We start from the raw sequence: 21,773 nt of genomic DNA on the forward strand, positions 1-21,773 counted from the left end.
CCATGTCATTTTAAAAAAAAATAATTTGAATTATCAAAGAGATATGACGGTCAAACTAAAAAGTTGTGACTAGACACATCCAAAAAGAAAGGGAGCATTACCTTTTCTACCTTTGTTGATTGAGCAAAGTTCATGTCTCATTTGCTCCCAAAAATACTACCTTCATCTCCTAAGAATACAATCCTAAAGACCCTCGAACAAATGAATAATCTTGAGAAATGGCATAGCTGCCCTTAAATAATGAAGTTAAACTAATTCCTAGGAGTGCTATCTTTTGATTTTCCCATGCCCTTGAATGCGCATACAATTGGGAAATGAAACAACCAAGCATATTAATCTTTCTAAGGAAACAAATAGCAAATCCGTTTTCTCAAATTTACCGCGTGCAAACCGCTAGATTACAGGGGCGTTTGGATCCCCGGCTAAACTTTAGTCCGTGTCACATCGAATGTTTAGATACTAAGTAGGAGTATCAAACATAGACTATTTACAAAACCCATTGCACAGATGGAGGCTAAAGAACGAGACGAATCCATTAAACCTAATTAGTCCATGATTTGACAATATGCTGCTACTACAGTAACCATTTGCTAATGATGGATTAATTATGCTTAATAGATTCGTCTTGCCGTTTAGCCTCCATATATGTAATTAGTTTTATAATTAACTCATATTTAATTAGGACCCTCCGAATATTCGATGTGACACGGAATAAATTTTAGCTCCAGGATCCAAACACCCTGTAAATTACTTTGGCCCCACTAGCTGGTCCAAATGCTATACATATATTCATTGTGATTGCATATATTGTCGGAGAAATTTTGAATGCTAGGATTGTATTCTTTGGGTGATAGTGATAGCATAGCTCATCAAATGTCCCCTGATTAAAAGAACTTTCGTATTCTTTGTGTTTTGTGACAGTCAATTTTGATCTTGTTTCTAAAATTTGTAAGATTGGTATTCCTGTTCGTGGAATTAGGGAAGGCATGTACGATGTATCACACAAAATAGTAAAATAGTAGAGAAATAAAAGGGAGTGGAAGTTCAGACGACTTCCCTACTTTCTATGGAAGTACTCACCGTAACCGAACATAGTTCACATTTATAAAGTGAAATGCACCACGGGTTCTTAGACTTGTCGCGTTATGCCAAATAGGTTCATCAACTCTGAAAATGCATTTTAGGATCCCCAAACTTGCTAATCGTTTCAAATAGATCCAAATCTTGACTAATCATGCCGATTTGTTCTAATCCCTCTCGCCATCCCAGTCATCTTCCTCCACCCTTCCCCCTCTCTCCCCATGAACCTTTCTTTCCTCTCCCTTTCTTCCTTCTATCCTCTTCTCTCTCTCGCTCAAATCCTCACCGGCCGCCCTGCTCTTCGCCACCGCAAGCTGCAAGCTGCTTGCCCCAGCGCCTCCCCGCACTGGCCTCCTCTGCGCCGGTCGCCACTGCGCCTCCCCCATGCCAAAACCTCCTCCTCCTCCTCCTCGCCGTCCTCCTCCTCTCTCCGCTGCAGCAGCACCTTCCTCGACCACGAGTGGCGGCGGCAAGGAGGCCCACCTCCCACGGTCCAACGCCACGTCCAACCCTTCGAAGCCACTGCCACCGCCACCTTCGCCGTCGATGCCTCCGCCTTCGCCTCCCACGCCCTCCTCCGTGTCGTCACCACCGGCGGCTCTCACCTGCCCGGCCTTCGTTTCCGTGCACCGGGAGCAGCTTCCCATGACGGCGTCCGTGTCGTGGAGCTCCAATGTGGCATCGCCGCCTCTGTACCCGTCGACCACCAAAGTAGGGCACTGCCATCGTTTGACCGGCTCGATTCGGCAGGACTCTCGACGCTGGAGGAGTAGGGGAGCATCACCACGAGCTTTGCGACGCCAAGGCGTACCCATCCTGCAAGTCGTCATTGCCAATCGTCCACCGCAGCGCTGCCGCCATATGAAGCCCGAGCCACCGGTCCGGCCAGCGCAAGGGAGGCGCGGAGGACGGCAGCAGCCGGCGCAGGTGAGGTGCGGGGGAGGGTGGCGGTCTTCTTCGCTACCGGGGACGCGTTGCTCGAGCTCGAGGCCGTCGCCTCTGGCGAGTCTTAGGTCACCACGCTCCTCGCCTACCTCTCGCCACGCCGCACCGACTACCTCCTTTTCACCGGCCATCACGTCCTCTCCTTCACCCTCACATCAGACAAGGAGGCTGTCGCGTCCCTCGCCGGCGGGACGGAGAATCAGGGGCCTGTCCAGGAGCTCCGCCGGTGCCGCTAGATGGGGAAGAAGGCGGCGATGCGGCGAGGACCGGCGGGGTGGAGCCGCGACAGGGAGGGGCAGCGGGGAGGGGTTGCGCTAGGGAGGTCGGCGGCACACCTGGAGGGCTGGGCGGCACATGACCGCGGGAGAGGGAGCAGTGGCGGCGCGGGAAGGGAGGGAGGGGGCGACGGCGCAGGGAGAGAGATGGAGGGGTGGGGGAAGATGACAAGGATGATGAGAGAGATTAGAACAAATCGGCACGATTAGCTAAGGTTTGGATCTATTTGGCACGATTAGCAAGTTTGGGGACCCAAAAATGCGTTTTTAGAGTTGATGGACCTATTTGGCACAACGCGACAAGTTTAAGAGACCGTCCGGCCATGCCCTGCACTTGGATATTTACTGCTGGAAAGCCTGGAAGAATCAGACGAGGGACAAAATAAATTTTTAAAAAAATCACCGCTAGCTCTTTCCGGCTAGAACTGAAGCACGTCATCGCTTAACATTTCGCACTCCGTTTAAAGCGGAGAACTTGACGGAGGAAATGCTCAGAACCACGGGACCATGCCCTGATGCGCTACGGACGCGGGCTGCGTGCTCCCTTCCGAAAGGGAAAACTGCTCATCCCATCGAATTTTCCGTGCTTTTCGTCCGGCTGCGCCCATACGTCCACAGGCGTAAAGGCCGTTGGTATCTTTGCACAAAATTGTCGCCGTCGCCGGCCTCGTCGTGTGACGTTACGCCCCGCCCTGTGGACAAGGAACAACTACTGGCTTGAAAGTTTCCCAAAAGAGGCGACGAACGGAAGCGAGCACGACAACCACGGACCGCGATTCGTCACGAATAAGCTGCCATGGTTATCGGGATTTCTCGCCGTTTTCTGGAAAGCAACCGGGAGGAAGGAGGAGGATATGAATATCTGATGCCCGGGGGTAGCGGCGCGTTGAATTCTTCTCGCTGCCATGTGGGGACGGACAGATATGCCTGCCCATGTCTACTCCCCCACTCGTAAAAAAGGTCAGAGAGCACAGAAAAAACTCCTCCTGAAACTGTATCTAAAGGCTCCGTGATATTTAAAGCAGAGCAGAGCTGTGGTTTTTCTATTCTCGACTCGGCCGCATCGCTGCCGCGTTAGCTGTGAACGGGCGGGCGAGTGAATATTCCACGGGCCAGTGGAGCGGAGCGGGCACAGGATTAGGACAAGGGCCATTAGGATTAGGACAGGTAATTTGGAAGTTGCTTTGGGGCCGCAGCTCCTGTCCTGGCGGTAAGAAGTGAGACGTGAACGGTGAGCCGGCCCGACCCCTCTCGCCCGGTCCCGGCCGGACGGGGTCCGTCGCCTGCAAGCCGCCGCCGCATGGCTCTCCGCTCCCGGCCCGTCACCGCGCTGAGCCTATATAAGGCGCCCAGCCCCTCCGCTCCTCCAGTCCAGCCACTTTGCTTTCTTCCCCAACCCACCTCTCTCTTTCACACACGCCTCTACCTCTCCTCTCTCTTTCCCTGTGAGGCAGCCATCTCCGCTTCCTCTCGTCGAGGCTTGGAGCGGAAGAGAGAAAGGGAGGCTGCTGCTGGTGTTGTTCGGTGCGGCGGAGATGTCTGAGGTGTCCGTGATAAACCAGGCGGAGGTGGAGGACGCCGGGCAGCTCGACCTGCCGCCGGGGTTCCGCTTCCACCCCACCGACGAGGAGATCATCACGCACTACCTCACCCACAAGGCCCTCGACCACCGCTTCGTCTCCGGCGTCATCGGCGAGGTCGACCTCAACAAGTGCGAGCCGTGGGATCTCCCAGGTCAGTACTAGGCTACTAGCATCCACAGTCGTAGCTGCACCTTTTCGTCCTTTGTACTAGTACCTCTTGGAAACCATGGCCTAATTGAAAAGTTCGCGTTTGATTTCTGCAGGCCGGGCCAAGATGGGGGAGAAGGAGTGGTTCTTCTTCTGCCACAAGGATCGCAAGTACCCGACGGGGACGCGGACCAACCGCGCCACGGAGACCGGCTACTGGAAGGCCACCGGCAAGGACAAGGAGATCTTCAGGGGCCGCGGCATCCTCGTCGGCATGAAGAAGACCCTCGTCTTCTACCGCGGCCGCGCCCCGCGCGGGGAGAAGACCGGCTGGGTCATGCACGAGTTCCGCCTCGAGGGCAAGCTTCCCCACGCGCTGCCGCGCTCCGCCAAGGTCCGGCCTCTCTCCCCTATCCCTCGTTTAATTACTTGTTCGAGCTTGGAAATTTCTTTCCCTTTTCGGTCGGTGCGCGAATTCCCCTTCGTTTTTCCTGAGACGCGGTTTGTTTGTTGCGTGCAGGACGAGTGGGCCGTGTGCAAGGTGTTCAACAAGGAGCTGGCGGCGAGGACGGAGCCCGCAATGGCGGCGGCCGGCGCGGAGCTCGAGCGCATCGGCTCGTTGGGCTTCATCAGCGAGCTCCTCGACAGCGCCGAGCTGCCTCCCCTCATGGACCCTTCCTTCGGCGGCGAGGTGGACGAGGTGATCGACTTCAAGGGCGTCGCGTCCACCTCGGGCCACGCCGCCGCGGCGCCGGGCACTAGCTACCTGCCGGTCAAGATGGAGGAGCACGCGCCGCTGCAGTACCAGCAGCAGCCGCCGATGTTCTACTCCGGCCAGTACTTCTCGCTGCCGGCGGTGAACTCCGGCGACCTGACCCCGGCCATCCGGAGGTACTGCAAGGCGGAGCAGGTGGCCTCCGGGCAGACGACGTCGGTGCTCAGCCCGTCCCGCGAGACCGGGCTCAGCACCGACCGCAACGCCGGCGGCGGGTGCGCGGAGATCTCGTCGGCGGTGACGCCGTCGGCGTCGCACCAGTTCCTGCACGATCTCGACGACCCGCTCCTCTACGTCGCCGACTTCTGGAAGCACTGAAGCCTGAACATGCGATCGGGTGCCGGGTCTGCTCACCCGCGCCGATCACATGGTTTGGTTGATTAATTGCTTGATTTGATTGATTATCTTGGTCTCTTCTCGCTTGGGTTGGTGACAGTTCGCTGATGCGTCGTCGATCGTCACCGCCCCCGCCAAGTCTGGCCGCTCCTGACCTCGGGTCTGACTAGATTATTATCCGTCCAGGCCGCCAGGGGATTAGGGCCTCCTTGTTAATTAATTCCCCCCATCCTAGGTTCCTTGTCTTGATCTATGTACATAGTACTACTTCTCTGATTGTGTCAGTAGTGGCAAGTTATTGATAGGATTAATGAATGGGTGCAGATTAGGGGTGGTGCTGCATCTGCAGATGCCAGATGCAGTGCACTGCAGGGGGGTTTACGAATTGATTAGTTAATTTGGGCGATTGATGAGCCAGCTAGCGCTAGCTTTATGTGTACATGTACCACCATTAATTGCTGCTTGAGCTCGACATGCCATTATGTGAATTGATGCTTCAGTTAACCTCTTTTGATCTCAACCCTGTTGCTGTACTGCTACCGTATTCCACTTGTTCGTTCATGGCATCGCACGATCACTACGTCTTTCCAAAATCTAGCAGCAACCACCCCCATGGACGCGATGCGATGGGATGGGTCGGCAGTGGACGGATCATGGTTCGTTCGATCCATGGGGCCCTCGCCGTCATCCCACGCGACGCCGCCATGCGGATGATGGGGCGGTCCGCGCTCGCCCCCTGTGGGGATCGGGGATCCAAATCCGGCCAATTATTTGGAGGCGACGTCGTCCTCATCGCGCCCAGTCGGATCGGCGGCATGGCTCGCGCGAAGTGGCCTACCGCCCGGCTCCGGCCTTATCTCGTTTCGGAAACCCCAGCGGCGTGCCCCCGCCGCCGACGTCTCCGCTCTCCATGCGCGGGTAAAAGCCAGCGGAACGGACGAGGCGAGAAACAGAAACCCAACGTGCACATCCATCCTAACCAACCCCGACCCCAAGTCGTGCAGCCCCACGGGGAAAAAACTTGTCGCTCACGCGCACGCCGACGACGGGGACGGCCGAAACCGCGCGCGGGCGACCGGCCACGGAACGGCTTCGCGCGCTGCTGCTGTTCTGTTCGTTGCGTTTGCGTCTTGCGTTTTTGCTTGTGCGCGCATTCGTTTCCATTCGACGCAAGAGGCTTGTGCCGGGCGGCGCGGTGGTGGAGGTGGAGTGGGGTCGGAGCGGGCGCCGGGTTTCGGGGCGGTGTGTGTGGCTGACCTAGTGGCCTGGCCGGGCCATTTCCACGCGCTGGCTTGAGCCAGGGGCGGCAAGGACGGATGGAATGGAAGGATCGGCGAGATTCGCTCTGATAAAAGAAGGAGCGGAAATAATAATTGTGGCGGGGCGAATTGGGTTGGGGGGCGAATATTCTCTCCTCCCCCTCACACCAAGGCTAGGAGCCTACGAGTATATCGAAGAAGCTTTAGGCCGTAGCCCGTAGGGGATGGCGCCGGGAGTGACGCGAAAACAACGCCGGCAGCAGCTGCCGGTCACCTCACCTCTCCTCTGCCGTTGGGTTGGGGTGTTCCGATTGGATCGGATTGGGCGATTGGCTCAACTGTCCAAGTCGTTGCGCCGCGTGACGTCACAACTTTAGGCTCCCCGTCCATTGGTACTCGCATTATACTATTCCTCGCCGTCCTTCCCGTCTATAAAGAAACGCCATCTTGGACCGCGAAGGCTGGCTCTAAACAAAGATCGATTGGCACCGCTCTCTCCCTCTCCCTCTCTCTGCTCGGCGGCCGGCGGGGGATCAAGGGCGCATGTTGCTAACCTGCGTGTGTGCCCGAGGCTAATCAATTCTCCCCGGGGGGGATTACGTTCCGATGCAGATGTCCAGATGCGGGTTGCTTTCAGCCTGGTGATTACGGCGCGGATTTCGCAGCGTCTTATCCGGCGATTGACGTCGTCTACGGGCCACCGGGCTCCTCAGATAATCTTGTTTAAGCGCTTCCTCCCCCCCGCCTTTTCCTTTCCCGCATCATCACCGGATTAGATGCCAGGGGGCCGTCGGGGGGACGTGACCACTAACCACCCGGCATAGGCTGCGGCAGGAGTCTCCGGAGCTCATCAGAACGGGAATTTTTCCGTGCGCACCCCGACCTCGCTTTCGTTTGCTCCATGCCGTCCGGACACGGATCGGGGAAGCTGAATTGGGCGGCGGTGACTGGTTGATCGTATATTCGTAGGGCATCAGGACGGCGGGCTCGTGGTTTTTTTTTTTTTTTTTGTATTAGGTCGTGGATCGCAGTCCTCGCGCCAAGGTCCACCTGGTGAGTGGCGACCGGTGACCAACTGCGAGCGAGCAAAGAACCTTGGAACCACGGATTCGTTCGTGGTGTGTTCTCACTTCTCACAGGTGCGAATACGCATGCCTCGCGCGAAGATTGGCTCCTGCCACGGATTAGCACGCGCGACGTGATAAAGTCCCTGCTGATACGTACTGCCAGGTGTACCAGGAAAAGACCCAAGAGGTTGCTCGTGATCGGCGTCTGATGATAGCTTGTACAGCAACGCATAGGCCAGCCAGCCCGTAACGCGTGCACGCGTGCGCAGCTCGTGTGCATGCGGCATCACAATTCGCGAGCGCGAGGTGTCCGGCACCGGCGAGCTGCCTGCTCACTTCCGTCTCTCCGTCGTCCGTGTCCGTCTCCCCGTTTCTTCTCTGCTCTCCTCCCGCGCGTCCGGGGGGCGACACGTACGCGTGTTCTCTTCTTCTAGAGAAGCAGAGCCGAGCCACCGGTTACAAGTGGACGTTACAATTGGACGCTGCTGCATTTTGCGACAGCTGTGTGCGACCATTTTGTTTGTTTGCTCTTTGAGCAAGGGAGAGAGATTTTACCCAATGAGCCCCCTGCTTGAGCGATAATGGAATGTATTAGGGCGGTGATCCCGAATACTTTTCGGAAAGGGATCGGACGGCGCCCTTTTCATAAAAGGTTTGAAAATCCCTCTTCGACAACATTGTTAGCGCAAGCGCTCTGTCATTGTCCACTTGATTTGGGCTGCCGCAAGGTGGTATGTTGCTTTTACAGAGAGCGATGCTAGCAGCGTAGCTATTGTAAAGGCGACTCGATGCAAATGGGTCAGATAATATCCGCTCAAATCTGGTTTCGTCTCAGAAAGTCAGAGGAAAACACAAATTGTTTCTTAAAATCATACCCATGACGATTATATACCCCCTTTTTGTATATATGAGAGATGTTTTTCTAATATGGATCATCAAAGTTTAGTGATCTGTTCCATAAATGATAAGATATCTCATAATAGTGAAACGGTGCATAAATGTGAATTTAATCTCATTTCACACGCTTTACGTTTTGTGGTCATTAAATTGATACGCTTCATGGATTAACAGCGGATTTATACAACCGCGTTACAACCGAGAGAAAAAAATGGCTTTGTTAATTACGTCCTAATCAAACGGTTAACGCGGCTGCACAAATGCGACCTGAGGCATTCCAAAGGATTAATTGTGAGTTAAGATACAGCTTAACCATAGTTTGAAAGTTGCGCTTAGTGTAACAAGGTTGAGTGAGACATGGTAGTTGGGTTGTACCGAAAAGGATGTATGCTATGCCTCCCTCCCTTTGGTAGTTTTTTTTATGGGTACGTTTCTGGGCTCGAGCTCGACTGTTCTCATAAACCATTCCATTTTTCTCTGACAATACTGTGGCAAAGCTCTTGCCGTCCTTTTTAAAAGAACTATAGTATGGCCAATATGTGTCCATACATGTCACCCCTGTGTCCACGTGGATTAGCACACATCTAAAATATGGAGGTTTTTGCTATAATAAGCATAGAAACAACACGATAATTTTTTGGTCGTTATGCATTTTTAATATTTTCATCTTTTGTTGCTTTTTTAAAAAATGATGCTAGCAGCATAACTACTGTGGATGTGCTTGGGTTATAATGGGTCAGATAATATCGGCTCAAATCAAGTGTCATCTCGGAGAAGTTAGATGAAAGGGCAGAATATTTCTTAAATTCGTATCCACACTTAGTGATGTTGTGTGATATGGGTAATCAAGATTTAGTGATAAATGTTCCATAAATGATAAGGTATCTCATAAACATGGAATGGTGGATACTCCCTCAAATACAAGGTATTGTAGGCATATTTGGATGATTGTCATATAATTTTTTCTATAATGAACAAGATAAGGGGTTGATTGGTGGATTATTAATAAAAATAAATTTCTTATTATTTGTAACTACCATTAACTTAGAGGTACGATGACGTGACGAGGGGCCAGCTCAATCCGCTGCCCGGCTGCCGCCCACGTCGCGCTCTTGCCCGCGACGTCTGAGTGTCTGACGCGCTTCGGCTCGTGCAGGCGCGTGCCACGGTTGATGTTGTTGCCGCGCCGCCTTGGCCCACCGGTCGCCACCGATTGGTTGCTCCAGTCTTGGTGTCCAAGGGGGAAAAAAAGATCCCAAGGCCAAATCGCCTAGACCCCACCACACTCGTCCATCTCTCTCACGTTCTAGATGAAAAACCTCATGCAGGTGCAGTCACGCATGAATCACGCCGTTTCCGCTACTGCAAAGTGCAATCCATCGTAGTATTTCGTCGCCGCCAATAAATGACAACACAGTTAACGCATCAGTTCGTTGTTGAAAAGGCGCGCAAGGCTTCCACAAATGCTCCTTGTCTCCATGGACGGAGAGCGTTCACGTACTTGCCAAACTGAGCTGCTCCGTGACTTCGAATCATGGCCAAACAGTCCGAGCCGCCGCAACCAGCTCACAACCACATGCTTCACCGCCGTGGCACGCTTCGACGTCGCACGCACACCGTCGCCGCCGCATTGTTCACGTGGCGCATTGGCTCCGCCTCGACGCGCCTTTTCTGACCTTACGAGGCACCGTTCCGGCGTTCCGTTCTACTTGGGCAGCCGTGGCGTTAAAGCACGTACTTGCGCCTGAAAAAAAAGTGGACAAAACGAACCCAAACGCCCACGTGGTCCATGACCGTACCGTAATCCAATGCAAGTATTTGCAGGCACCTCCGGCGTGGTCGCCGGGACGCCATATGCTATCGTACGAAGAAGTCTACGGTGAGTGCCGGCCTTTTACTGTTGCGTGGCACGCCGACGGGGCCGTGCCGGAGCTGAGCAGATAGCCAGATAAGGTTTGGTGACCGGAGGCTTCCAAAGTTCCAAACCTACCCTCCCTCTCCTCGCGCTCTAGATCGCCCTCCCCTCTTTTTCCCCGTGGTTGGTACGCCCTTGTCCCTGTCAGTTGCAAGTGAACAAATCTTCAGTCAAGTGATGCTTCTACTCGTCGTGCTACGCGATAAACAAACGGGGGGTGAGCTCGTGGTAGGCTGTGGTAGCTTTAGGTTCTCAGCCCGTGACATGTCCACAGCGTAATCAACATGTACGTACGGCACCAAGCGAAGCGTCATGAGCAACCGGTGGGGTGTGTGCGTCTGGCCGAAGAGCGTCAGGGCTAGTGGCTAGCTGTACCTGCAGCGCTGCGAAATCTCAATCTTTTCGTCTACCTGCACATCAACTGCACGCTTGGAAAAAAGATACAGCATCAGTAGTCCTGAGTACCGACTGCACGTGTCAACTTGTTCATACGGCTCACAGCCACAGTAGAACTTGGGCACGTTTCGCCACCGCAGCCTCGAAAATTCTGGCCGTGCATATGTGCGAGCGAGAAGAGTTTTGGAGACGCGAAACGCCATAAATGTGCGCGAAAACGAACGAGGGGAGACGCATTTGGCAATATCCGAAGGATGTTTGCCGCTTGGCCACTGCCACTCCCACTGTGCCATCCCGATCGGCAACGTACAGTACAGCACCGAGATGTTGTCAACGGTTTCAATTAATGTGACAGATCCGGAGCAGTTCCGCGCTCTCAAACCACTCCGATCGAGCGACTCCCGGCAGATCCGAGCGCTGTCAGTCGTGACGCAACCCGGACCGGCTGTCTGATTTCTCTCAAAAAGTCAGTCTCATCCGGGTTTGATTTTGTCTCGCCCTTTTTCTTCGTCTCGTCCAAGAAGCCTGGCGGGGGCGTGTGGCGAGTTGCGTCGCGGAGCTTGCCATTGCCAGGTGTAGCTCCGTTGAGTGCGCCGCTTGGGAACCCCGACGGCGACGTCCCCGGGCGTTCGTCCTTGCTGGCCCTCGTGGCGAACGGTTGCGCAGCCGGGCGGGATGGTGGCGGCCATTCGAACACGTGTGTAATTGCGCGTTGCTGCTGGGGATTTCGAAGAGTTTTAGAAGCAAGGGCGAGATATTTTCAAACAGGGAAAATCTGCGCAACTAGTGAAATGCGTGCGGGTTTGGGCGCGACAACATGTTGTTTATGATATTTGGCGTGACATGTTTCAGCTCCGGAAAGTTCGTTATATTGTAAAGTATATTTGCTAGTGTTAGCGGGCAGAAGAGTGGGAGATTAACGTTCGATTAGTTTAAGATTAGGTGCCCGGCGATGCGGGGTAGTTCTGGTGATGCGTGGCCATGGCTGCGCGCGGATTAAATTGAAGAGGCGTTCATGGATGGCACTCAAAGAGTTCCTCATTTGCTGCGCCGCTGACGACGTCTTGTGTTTCTCCGCTATGACTTCCCGAAATAGGCCGGGCGCTCATTCTAGTTTATCCTCTCGCAGGGTCAGCTGCCAGTGGTGGATCGAGAAGACAATTCTCAGATGAGCACCTAATTAAGAACATACTCCCGAGTCTTGACACGGTTCAAATTAAACCTCCAAAGTAGCGCCGGGTCCGTCGTCTACTGCGAATTTTATCCAGAGCGTATAGTGGACAATGCAAGCGATCCGCAGTGGAGAGAGTAAACGAAACGGGCGGTTCTAGAGACGCTGACCCATCCGTGCAGGTGCAGTACGAGGCCGGAACGTCGCGATCTCCAGCGAAGCGCGACCAAGCGCACTGCACCGACCCGACGGCCTGGCCGGCCGGCAGCGCGCGCCGCTCTGGATCGCAGCGCGCTTCGCGCATCGGTGCGCGCCACCACCGTACCCGACCCGACGACCCTCGCGTTTGCGCGTCCCGGCGGCCGGTCGCCGTGGGGGCTAGTGGTCGCGACGCGGAGGCATGATTCGCCAGCTTGCCATGGTGGCCAGCGTTGAGGGGGCTCGTTCTGAAGCGGGGACGGAGACACCTGCCGCGCAATACCGGAGGAGAATAGCGACGGAGACGGGCGTTTGGACTTTGGGGACTAATCGTTTCCACTGGTTCAGGGGTGTTTGGAAACACCCTAAAGTACTTTAGAATCCGTCACATCAGATATTTAGATACTAATTAGAAGTATTAAACATAGACTATTTACAAAACCCATTGCATAGATGGAGTCTAATTCGCGAGACGAATCTATTAAGACTAATTAGTCCATGATTTGTAGATTCGTCTCGCGAATTAGTATATGGATTCTGTAATTAGTTTTATAATTAGCTCATATTTAGTCTTTCTAATTAGCATCTGAACATCAGATGTGACACTTTTAAAGTTTAGCACCTCGTATTCAAATACCGTCTCAGTCGAATCAATCAGGCTCAGGAGGACGCGGGGACGGGAGCACACACGGTACAGCGCGTCACGTATTGAATGCACTGCTTAAGTGTTCCAGAATACGATATCGACAATGGCGAGCTTTTCCTAGGGTTGAGGGTTCCATCGTCCGATCCAATCGCTCGTCGCCCTCTCGGCCCCTGCTGCACGCTGTCACGCAAGGGGTACGAACGCACGCAACAATTATAGACCACGTAGATTTCCGAACATGAGGTACCATGTTCAGAATCAAAATCTTGCAGTTCGCAACCCATTGCAGCCCATTTGTGTCCGACCTGTAAAAAGTCCGCAACGGCCTTCCTAGGGCAGTGCAGCCCATCTGTCGACAAGAGCAGCAGACGTAGTTTTTTTGCATGCGCCGCAAGCTAGGCCGCCGGAGCCGCGCTCCATTTTTCTTCTTTTTTTCTGGGGGATTTTTCTTTTTTTTTTCCTGGAACAGTTTTATGGTTCCGGAACATTTTTTTCTGAAACATTGTTCTGCAAAAATTCTTCTGCTTCGGAACATTTTCTTGCTTAACATATTTTCAGCTTCAAGAACAATCCTTCTTGTTCTGGAAATTCTTGGGGAACAATCCTTAGTGAGTGATTTTAGGTTTTAACATCTTGCTTATTTCGGGCCAGTTATTTGTGCTTTTGGACTGAGTCTCCGTCTATGCAGTCTACCGGCCCACCATAGCCACCACATCCAGGTAATTGACTAATTTTATTGTTTGTGTTATCGTTCAAATCGTTCACGATAAGCTTCAGATACATGAACAACCGAAACTATTTCTTGACCAGTTAAAGAATACAGCTTTTCAGATTCATAATACAAACGAGACTAGGTATTTCAGGTCACAATAATGCAATAGGTACACGTACTGAAAGATCGAAATCACTGACAAGAAACCTAAAGCTACAAATTACATTTCAACTTTCAAGCAAGTGCAGAAGGGAGAAGGCGCTATCTAGCAGCAGCAAACGCTTGTCTCAGCTATGGCATCATCACTGACTCCGAGTACTAGTTCCGGCCGGCAGCCTCAACGCCGGGTCACATTCATCGACACAATCCTATCTACCACGGCAACCAGCCTTCGAACCTCTCCTCCACCGGCTTCGCCCGCGAATCTCCGATGACGCCGACAGGACGCGGTTGCTCCTTCGCTGCCGCTGCAGGCAAGCCGCTCTCCGGCTCCGTGCACGGGTCGTCGGCCTTCGCGATCACGTTCTTGACGGCACCGCCACTCCACATCGTCGATTTGCATGGTGGCCGGGGGCAGAACACCACGGGGCACGCTAACGTGTCTACCATAACCAGGACGCGCACGCCGGCGCCGGCGACGCGCGGATCGGCGCAGGCCGCGGCCACGCGCGCGCAGATCTCCCTGCTGGTGGCGATCACGGCGCCGCGGTCGAAGGGGTGGCCGACGAGCGGGAGCACGTCTTCAGCGAGCGCTCGCTCGACGCGGTCGGGCTCACGAAGCTTGCGGGCCGGCCGCCTACGGAGGGCGATGTCCTCCGAGACCTTCTGGACGATCCGTGTTCCGAGTGGACCGACGGCGGGGAAGTGCCTCCGGATGACGACCCGGACGTCCGCCGTCAGCGCCGGGGGCGCACCCCCGGCCGAGCCTACTCGGCGTCCGGCGCGGCGGGTCGAAGACGGGAAGAAAGAAATGGCGATCTGGAGGCGGCTGGCGACGCGAACGGACTGAACGCCGGCAACGCGAACCACAGCGGCCATGGATGGCTTGGTCTCGTATCGCAGGTTCTTCACTTCAGCGCTTTGGACGAGCGGTGCGCCTCGATATTTAAAGCGGGGCGTGATGGTATGCATGGCGCTCTCCTTCTCCCAGTCGGTCATCCGGTTCCGTTATGAAATCGAATTGCACGCGCTCAGTCGGACTGAGGAACCTCTCGCGCATGTCGGACTCGGAGATGCAGGAGTGTTGACAGTCAGCTCACGAAGGAGAGAGAAAATAGCTGTTGATAACTCCGCGTTGATAAGATTAGCCGCGGGACGGTAGGGTTCCATAAGCCGATAGAAGATTGGAGGAGGTCTAATCCGAAGCGAAATCGACTCTACCGAACAAGGGAAAGCGTGGAGAAGTATCTTTAGTAATTTTTAATTAGTTTGTAATAATTCATGCCGTAATTGATTAGATTTTAGTTTGCTGCAGGTATAAATATAAACCCATGGGCCTTGTAACGAATAATCATTAATCAATCAATACAATATTTTGACGGCACACCGTCAAAACCCTAAGAGTAGGAGTAAAGTAATTTTAATGAGTTTCTTACTACGCGCACGGCTGCATCACGACCTCTATCAGAACTTCCTTACATCCTGATATTCGGTTGTGTGGCTAGTTATACTGCAAGTAAAACTTTCTAGGCTTTGTCCAATATTCTACTTGTTTTCGACGTTGCTCACAGTTATCGAGTTGCTCTGGTTTATTAAGTTGCATCGTATCAATCTTTTAGTTTTATCAGCGCTCATAGTTATCGAATGACTTAGATCTGGTTAGGTTGTCTTCATCGACTTCTTGATCTTGTTTAAGCATTCACCAGTTATCTGATCGTATCGGCTGGTTAGATCTCACATGCTTTTATTGCTTCACATATGCTAGGTCTAATAGATCTTTACCCCTACCTCTTGTATTGCTAGCCATTGGATCTTTAACGTTAGAACGCTACTGTTGAGAGCCATGCATCGGCTGGGTATCATCCATAACTCGTAGAAGCGCAATGACGTCATTAAACTGATAGGTGTGCATACGAGGTCTTGCAGTTGCAAGCCTGTCTGTTAAGTTAATGGGCCGAAATTAATGTCCTCTCATTCATGTTACCTTATCTAAGATCAATACACTTATCATGACATTGATTAGATCTATTGGCTGAATCGACTTGTAAGCGGTAGGTAAGAGGTCCTTGTTTATTGTGTTCTAGTCTTTTAATTAATAGATTGATGTCAATACCTTCTTATTCATGTTCCCTTATATAAGTTCAATTACACTTATCAAGATATTGACTAGATCTATTAGTCTATCTGTGTGCGCATGGTTAGTAAGGGTTCCTTTTTATAGCTGTTGTTTTACAATACTTTATCTTAGCCTGTCGGCTCTTACAACCGATGGCACATACCATTAATGCTTTATTTATTCACACCATATGATTACATTGAATATCTATTTGTCGTGATGTTTATTCCAAGAACGCCTACCCATAAGTTCGAAAGGCTTCGCTGCTGATCGCCTTAGGAATTTAATGTTTACCTTGTCAATTTTCAGGTCAAATTAACTGACACGCTTTGCACTACTCGCGAGCTGATTTGGAGTTTGCACTAGAGTTAAGAGGATCTCCAAGTTCTTCGTGTTGTTCAACGCATAAGCATGAAGTCCAGTTTTTGCGCGGAGAAGGGAATGAAAGAAATTGAGAGGGGAGTTCAAAGAAAAAAATAGCTGTTGGGCTAGATGTCGGAGACCCCAGCCCAACTAAACCGGCCCGCAACGATAGATGTCGCCCATGAACGTAAGCCCATGCGAATTCGTCTTGCCGGCTCGCAGCGCTAGATGCCTTTGCCTTGCCTTTGCAGTTTGCACCGAAGGTTCTTCTCCCCAGCAGGCCGCAGCGCCGCCTCGTGTCCGGCCCGCCATTTTCCTTTCCTCCCCCGCCCGCCCCCCTCTCCTTTTCCTCGTTAAAGCCCACAGAATCGGCTCACGTCCTGTCGCCACCGTGCTGAGCGCGAGCCGGCCCCGCTTCCTAGCGTTCGCACCCCGCAAGTATCTCTCCAGCTCCCACCGGTTGCGGATGCGGCGCTGCGAATCCAGGAGGCGTCCGGGTTCGATCCGACGCAGGGAGGCGCGCCCGCCAGGTGCGGCCGGAACTCGCCGTCCCAGTAAAACCCTACTCCTTCCAGACCAGTCTGAATCCACCGGCGTTAACTCCGATGGCGTCCTTCCCGCCGCCGCACACGCTACCTACAGCACCCTACCCCGCAACTCCGCCGCCTCTGCAACAGCAGCAGCCGGGCCCCGCGCCAGCGGGGGCGGCGACGCTGCTGGTGCGGCACCTCCCGGAGGCGATCACGCAGGAGATGCTCTCCCGCCTCTTCTCCCACTACGGGGCCACGTCCGTCCGCCCCTGTGCCGGTGGAAAGTACTTATCTCCTCCCTGCCACTTGCTTAATTGTGCTCTGCTTGGTGTTCTGCATGCTAAATTAGTTTCAGTAGCGTGTGGTTCTGTCTAATATATAATTGTTTAGGCGATGCTGCAATGGACTATCCTGTCGTAGATTCAATATCTCTCTGCCATATTTCTCCACTAGAGTTGTTACTGGTCAAATTTGGACACCAAGCTGTCTCCTATGTTTGTTTGGTTGCTTAGCCATTTTGTTGGTCTGTTGCAGGCTGAGGAACTGTGCATTTGTAGATTTTAGGGACGAGGCGGCAGCCAATCACGCACATTCGCTATTGAACAGGTTAGTTTCGTCTACACATGATGATTTAGGTCACATACTCTCTTCACTCCAAATTGGCTGCATTCACCGACAGTCTTCTCCTGTCAATATTGTGAATTAATGCCCCCATTGTGTTCATCTGAACTGATACGTCATGCATTGCCTGTTCACTAAGGGATGGCTTTGCAGGTTGAGGTTTCTCGGGAAAGTGTTAATAGTTGAGAGAGCAAATCGGCCAAATGCAAATAATGCGCATGCGAAGCCTCAGGACCAGCTAGAGCATGGTGTGTCCCCTGCACCAAGTATTTGTTCCGAAAATCAGAAGAATCCTACATCGACTGCTGAACCAATTGCTCCCAAGCTTGGTGTGGACTATCCATTTCCACCACATCTTGAGTATGATATCAGTTCACTGCTTCATTACGTCACATTATCTTTTGATGTTGACGTGAAGATGCCTAGCCATTTCTTAGATCTCATGAATATACTCTGCCCTGTAAGTTTTTATATGATTGTTCTCTGCAACCACTTAGATCTCATGAATATACTCTGCCCTGTAAGTTTTTATATGATTGTTCTCTGCAACCTCTTAGATCTCATGAATATACATTGCGCTATCTGTTATTTAGAATTTAGACAGTTTACCTGCATACTCATAATTTCGTAAGAAATCATTTTCACTAACTATGAATTTGTCTATCCTTTTTCGCAACATGATGCTTGGATAGTTGAATTCTTGGGATTATGAATTGAACTATCTATTTCACATTGTGATTTTGTGAAATAGTTGAATTTACTTTAAAAAATTCCTCAGCTGAACGCCTTTGAGCTGTCAATGCAAAATATGTATGGTCCATTTGCTGTATCTTTCTGGAATGTAATCAGAATCAGACTAGCATAAATTCCAAACTATTATATGCTGACTTAGGTGATGCACTTCTCTGACTCCACAATGCTGCACAGTTTTACAATCGAATACCTCTCATTCTACACTGAAGCCTTTTCTGATATACACTGTTGGCAATCATAAACCACCTTACTTTCTTGAGCTTGATCTGAGTGCTCTGCATCTTTTTAGGTATGCATATCCACCGCCAGATGGAAACATATTGAACAATATTGTTAATGCTCTCATTGCCGTCCCCCGATTCTACACCCAGGTTTATTAGGATTTCCATCCCCTGAACTCACTTTTATAACTTGCAAGGCATGCTTCTGTGCCTATCTTTTCATTCAGCACGAGTAGATGCATTACTACATTTTTCTTGCGACAGGTGTTACACTTAATGAACAAGATGAATCTTCCAGCTCCATTTCGGATGGCATTGCCTACTCCGCCGCTACCATCACAAGTGTCTGCTCCCCCTCATCCTCCGCCACCACTGCAACCTACTACAACGGAGGAACCTCGTTCAGCTGATTTGTCTAGTGATGAGTCTGAGTTGGAATCATCTGATGTACTTGCTACTTCTGTGTTTCTAGTTTCACCTTGTAACATCTTTTTCAAATCATTCATGAACACTTTATTTTTCCAGGACGATGTTGATAAACGGAAAAGCAAGCGTGCAAAACATGAAGCTATTGTTGGTCCTGCAGTTGATAAAAGTGTTGCTCATGAAGCAGTTGGGGTGAAACCTGCTGCATTGGTTTCTACTGAGCTTCAAGTGATAAAAAAGAAAAACCCAGTACTTCAGGTTAGCTACTCTTTGTTTGTTTACTCATTGGTTGAAAAATTTGAGTGCCTGTCTTTTTTTCTAATACAATGGTTCTCGTCAGATAAAAATTGCCCCTAAGGCTACACAGAAGGAACCACCTATACCAAGTACAACTGACAAAGAATTGGATTCAACAAATGAACAGCTTGAAGAGAAACATTTTGTCACACCCCAGGAAATAGAGAAAGATAAATTACCACCAGAGGAGATTTTGTCCCTTCCTATGTTCAAGGTACAAATTGCTAATGTACTACCATGTCATTTGCACAGATATTTAACCGACAGTCCTGACAATATAATTTCTTGAACTAATGATGTCGTAGTGTAGTTTTATCATCATTCAGTGAGTTGTTTTTTTCATCTCTATCTTGATGATAGGAGCCTAACATTTTGAAGAACTGTGAATCTCAAAAGCAGCAATTATATTTCTTCGGGCCATAGGCTCCTTACTCATCACTGAATCGACTCCAAATATTATGTTTTGCTTTCACAGAATTACACTCCAGGAAATCCCGCCATTGTTTTGTACATTAAGAACTTGGCAAAGGATGTCACTCATGATGACTTCTTCTATGTCTTTGGTAAGGCTGTTAAACTTACTTTTTCAGGGCCTTGCTTCAGTATTTGTCCTAAAAGAAAAGGTTCAGGAGCATAGAGTTACCATTAAAATGGTAACTTTGTCCTGCAATTGGTTAACTGGTAGGTTGAGATGTGATCCAACTATGTTGCAACTCAGGCCCAGTAGAAAGTTAGAAACCAAAGCAATCTTGTGCAACGATAGTCATACCTTAAATTTAACGATGGATATCTTAGCATCATTAGTACAGATGCATGCTTGCATCTATCTAAGCTCAGGGGAATAAAGATGCTTAATGAGGTAACAAGGACAGATTAAAGATGTGTTACCTAGGAATTAATAATGTTCTGCTTAAGATTCTAGGTCGTAGCAGGTTGCCCAAACATTTTTTATACATTTTTTTCTAGAGTGTCGTTTGTAATTTTTGTTTCTACCTTCTCTCTCCAGGGTCTCTTTTCGAAAGTATGGACAGTGTAAGATCGGGTCTAAGTATCAAGCTAATGCAGGTTAGATCTACATACCATTCACTCGTGCCCTTATCATTATTCGGAAAAGAATTAGTTTGCAAAAAATATAAACTACTTGTGAAAATTATGTGAAAAACGGCTGTCATTTGAGACTGTAAAAGTTCTGTTTTTACTGCTACCATGTGCCTCATTATGATAGTTTGCCATGTTGTAATCATGTTCCAGGAGGGACGGATGCGTGGTCAAGCCTTTGTGACATTTCCTACGGTTGAACTTGCTCAACGAGCTCTGGTAAGTGATTTGATTATTGACATGATACACTTGTTTTTAATGTTGCAAGTAAGATGCATAGCTAATTGATCTAATTTTTTGAGTGCAACCTGAATACTCCAAGGTCAGGTTTTTACTACGGACAGAGTTGCACAGAAAGTTACAAAAGCGTAAATATCGTTATTTATCTGAAAACAATGCACATCCTTCTTTTTTTCTGATGATCATTCTGTTTGGTCTTGCTATTATCATGATTCTTTGTTATTGGGTCCATGAAAACCATGGGTTCTTATAAGTGTCTCGTTTATGGCTTTGCAGAATCTAGCTCATGGATACGTGTTCAAAGGAAAACCGATGATCATACAATTTGGTAGAAATCCTGCTGCTAACAAAGCTTCTTAGGGCAGTTTGTCTTCTGATTTTAACAGGTTTCAGAAGTTGGTACGAACTGTAAAGTAACAATGAGAGGGTGTGGGTATCTGTTGTTTGCTGGGATTGGTTTGATTGATTCCTCCCATAGTGTAATGGATAATTGCTTTACTGTGTTTGCTAGATGTTTGGTGAACAACACCGGAGATTCAGTTTTCCGGCCATTGAAAAATTACTGTATTGGATATTTCAATTTGCTGGTCACTGAAATTTACTATATTGGTGAAAAAGAACACTGGAAGTTTTTAATTACAGATTTAGCTACTGCTCCCTCCATTCTCTTTTGATAGTACTATTTCCTCTTGGCACAAGAAAAACAATCCAACTTATCATACTATTTATCATCCATTTAATCATTAATCATGCCATTAAGTACTCCTTCATCCATTTAATCATGTCATTAAGTAGTTCTTGTAAACAAGTTCTTGTAAACAAACGATTCATCAAGGTATAAACTCCTTGGTACCCGTGAAGCCAATCTCCTTGATACCCATGAAACCAATCTCGGTTGGAAGAAAGAAGAGTTACGCATCAGACCCAAGATAACTATTAAATGGATGGATAGGTGAACTGAAATAAGATTTTCTTAGTTAGACAAAAAAATACTATTAATTTTTTTCTCAGATTTGAAAATATGTCTATTAAAAACGAACTGAGGGAGTATATTGGTGGCACTGTTCAAGAGTATCTGTGATTGAAGGCCAAAGATTGGCTACGAAATTTAAAAGCTGGTGCATGATTAGCTGACAGAGCCGCGCACGTTCGGCCCAACCAACCAAGCGTCCGCCGCAAGCCCGCAAGAAGCCCCCGTTTCCCGGTCCCGGCCCCGTACTCAAACCATCCGCACGACAGTTTTGACCCCCTAAAAAAAAAAAGACAGTTTTGACCGGCGGCGGCACGGTCGCACGGACGGGATGATTACAAAAGAGTGGCGCCTTGGCGCCCCTTGCTCTGCTGTTCTTCGGCACTGGAGTTGACTTTTATTTGCTTTTTTTTTTGGCGAAGCGACTTTTAATCCCAGTTATTTTAGCGAGATCTTCACGAGACTGTTCTTTCTGCAGCGTTGCTGTCTTTTTTTTTGTGCCCGTTAGGAAGTTTCCTCGGGCTGCGCAATGCCGGTTGCCGGGGCAGATGGATTGCGAAAGAACGACTGGACATTG

General features: G+C 50.2%; 2 protein-coding genes across 2 annotated transcripts; both read left to right on the top strand.

The window, feature by feature from the left end:
- Nucleotides 1–3,657: 3,657 nt before the first annotated feature.
- Nucleotides 3,658–5,661, top strand: LOC101778652 (NAC domain-containing protein 79). Its single transcript, XM_004984457.3, has 3 exons — nt 3,658–4,034; nt 4,147–4,424; nt 4,551–5,661. Exons 1-3 carry the CDS (start codon nt 3,836–3,838, stop codon nt 5,121–5,123), a joined length of 1,050 nt encoding a protein of 349 aa, XP_004984514.1. The 5' UTR covers nt 3,658–3,835; the 3' UTR covers nt 5,124–5,661.
- A 10,676-nt stretch (nt 5,662–16,337) lies between these two features.
- LOC101779063 (U11/U12 small nuclear ribonucleoprotein 65 kDa protein) lies at nt 16,338–20,873 on the top strand. The gene is made up of 11 exons (XM_004984458.4): nt 16,338–16,854; nt 17,105–17,176; nt 17,345–17,551; nt 18,234–18,315; nt 18,430–18,612; nt 18,691–18,849; nt 18,932–19,102; nt 19,364–19,451; nt 19,895–19,953; nt 20,140–20,205; nt 20,503–20,873. The coding sequence occupies exons 1-11, from the start codon at nt 16,646–16,648 to the stop codon at nt 20,584–20,586; spliced, it is 1,380 nt and encodes a 459-aa protein (XP_004984515.1). The 5' UTR covers nt 16,338–16,645; the 3' UTR covers nt 20,587–20,873.
- The last annotated feature ends 900 nt before the right edge of the window (nt 20,874–21,773 follow it).

The sequence above is a fragment of the Setaria italica genome, chromosome IX (assembly GCF_000263155.2).
Source record: "Setaria italica strain Yugu1 chromosome IX, Setaria_italica_v2.0, whole genome shotgun sequence".
NCBI classification, from domain to species: domain Eukaryota; kingdom Viridiplantae; phylum Streptophyta; class Magnoliopsida; order Poales; family Poaceae; genus Setaria; species Setaria italica.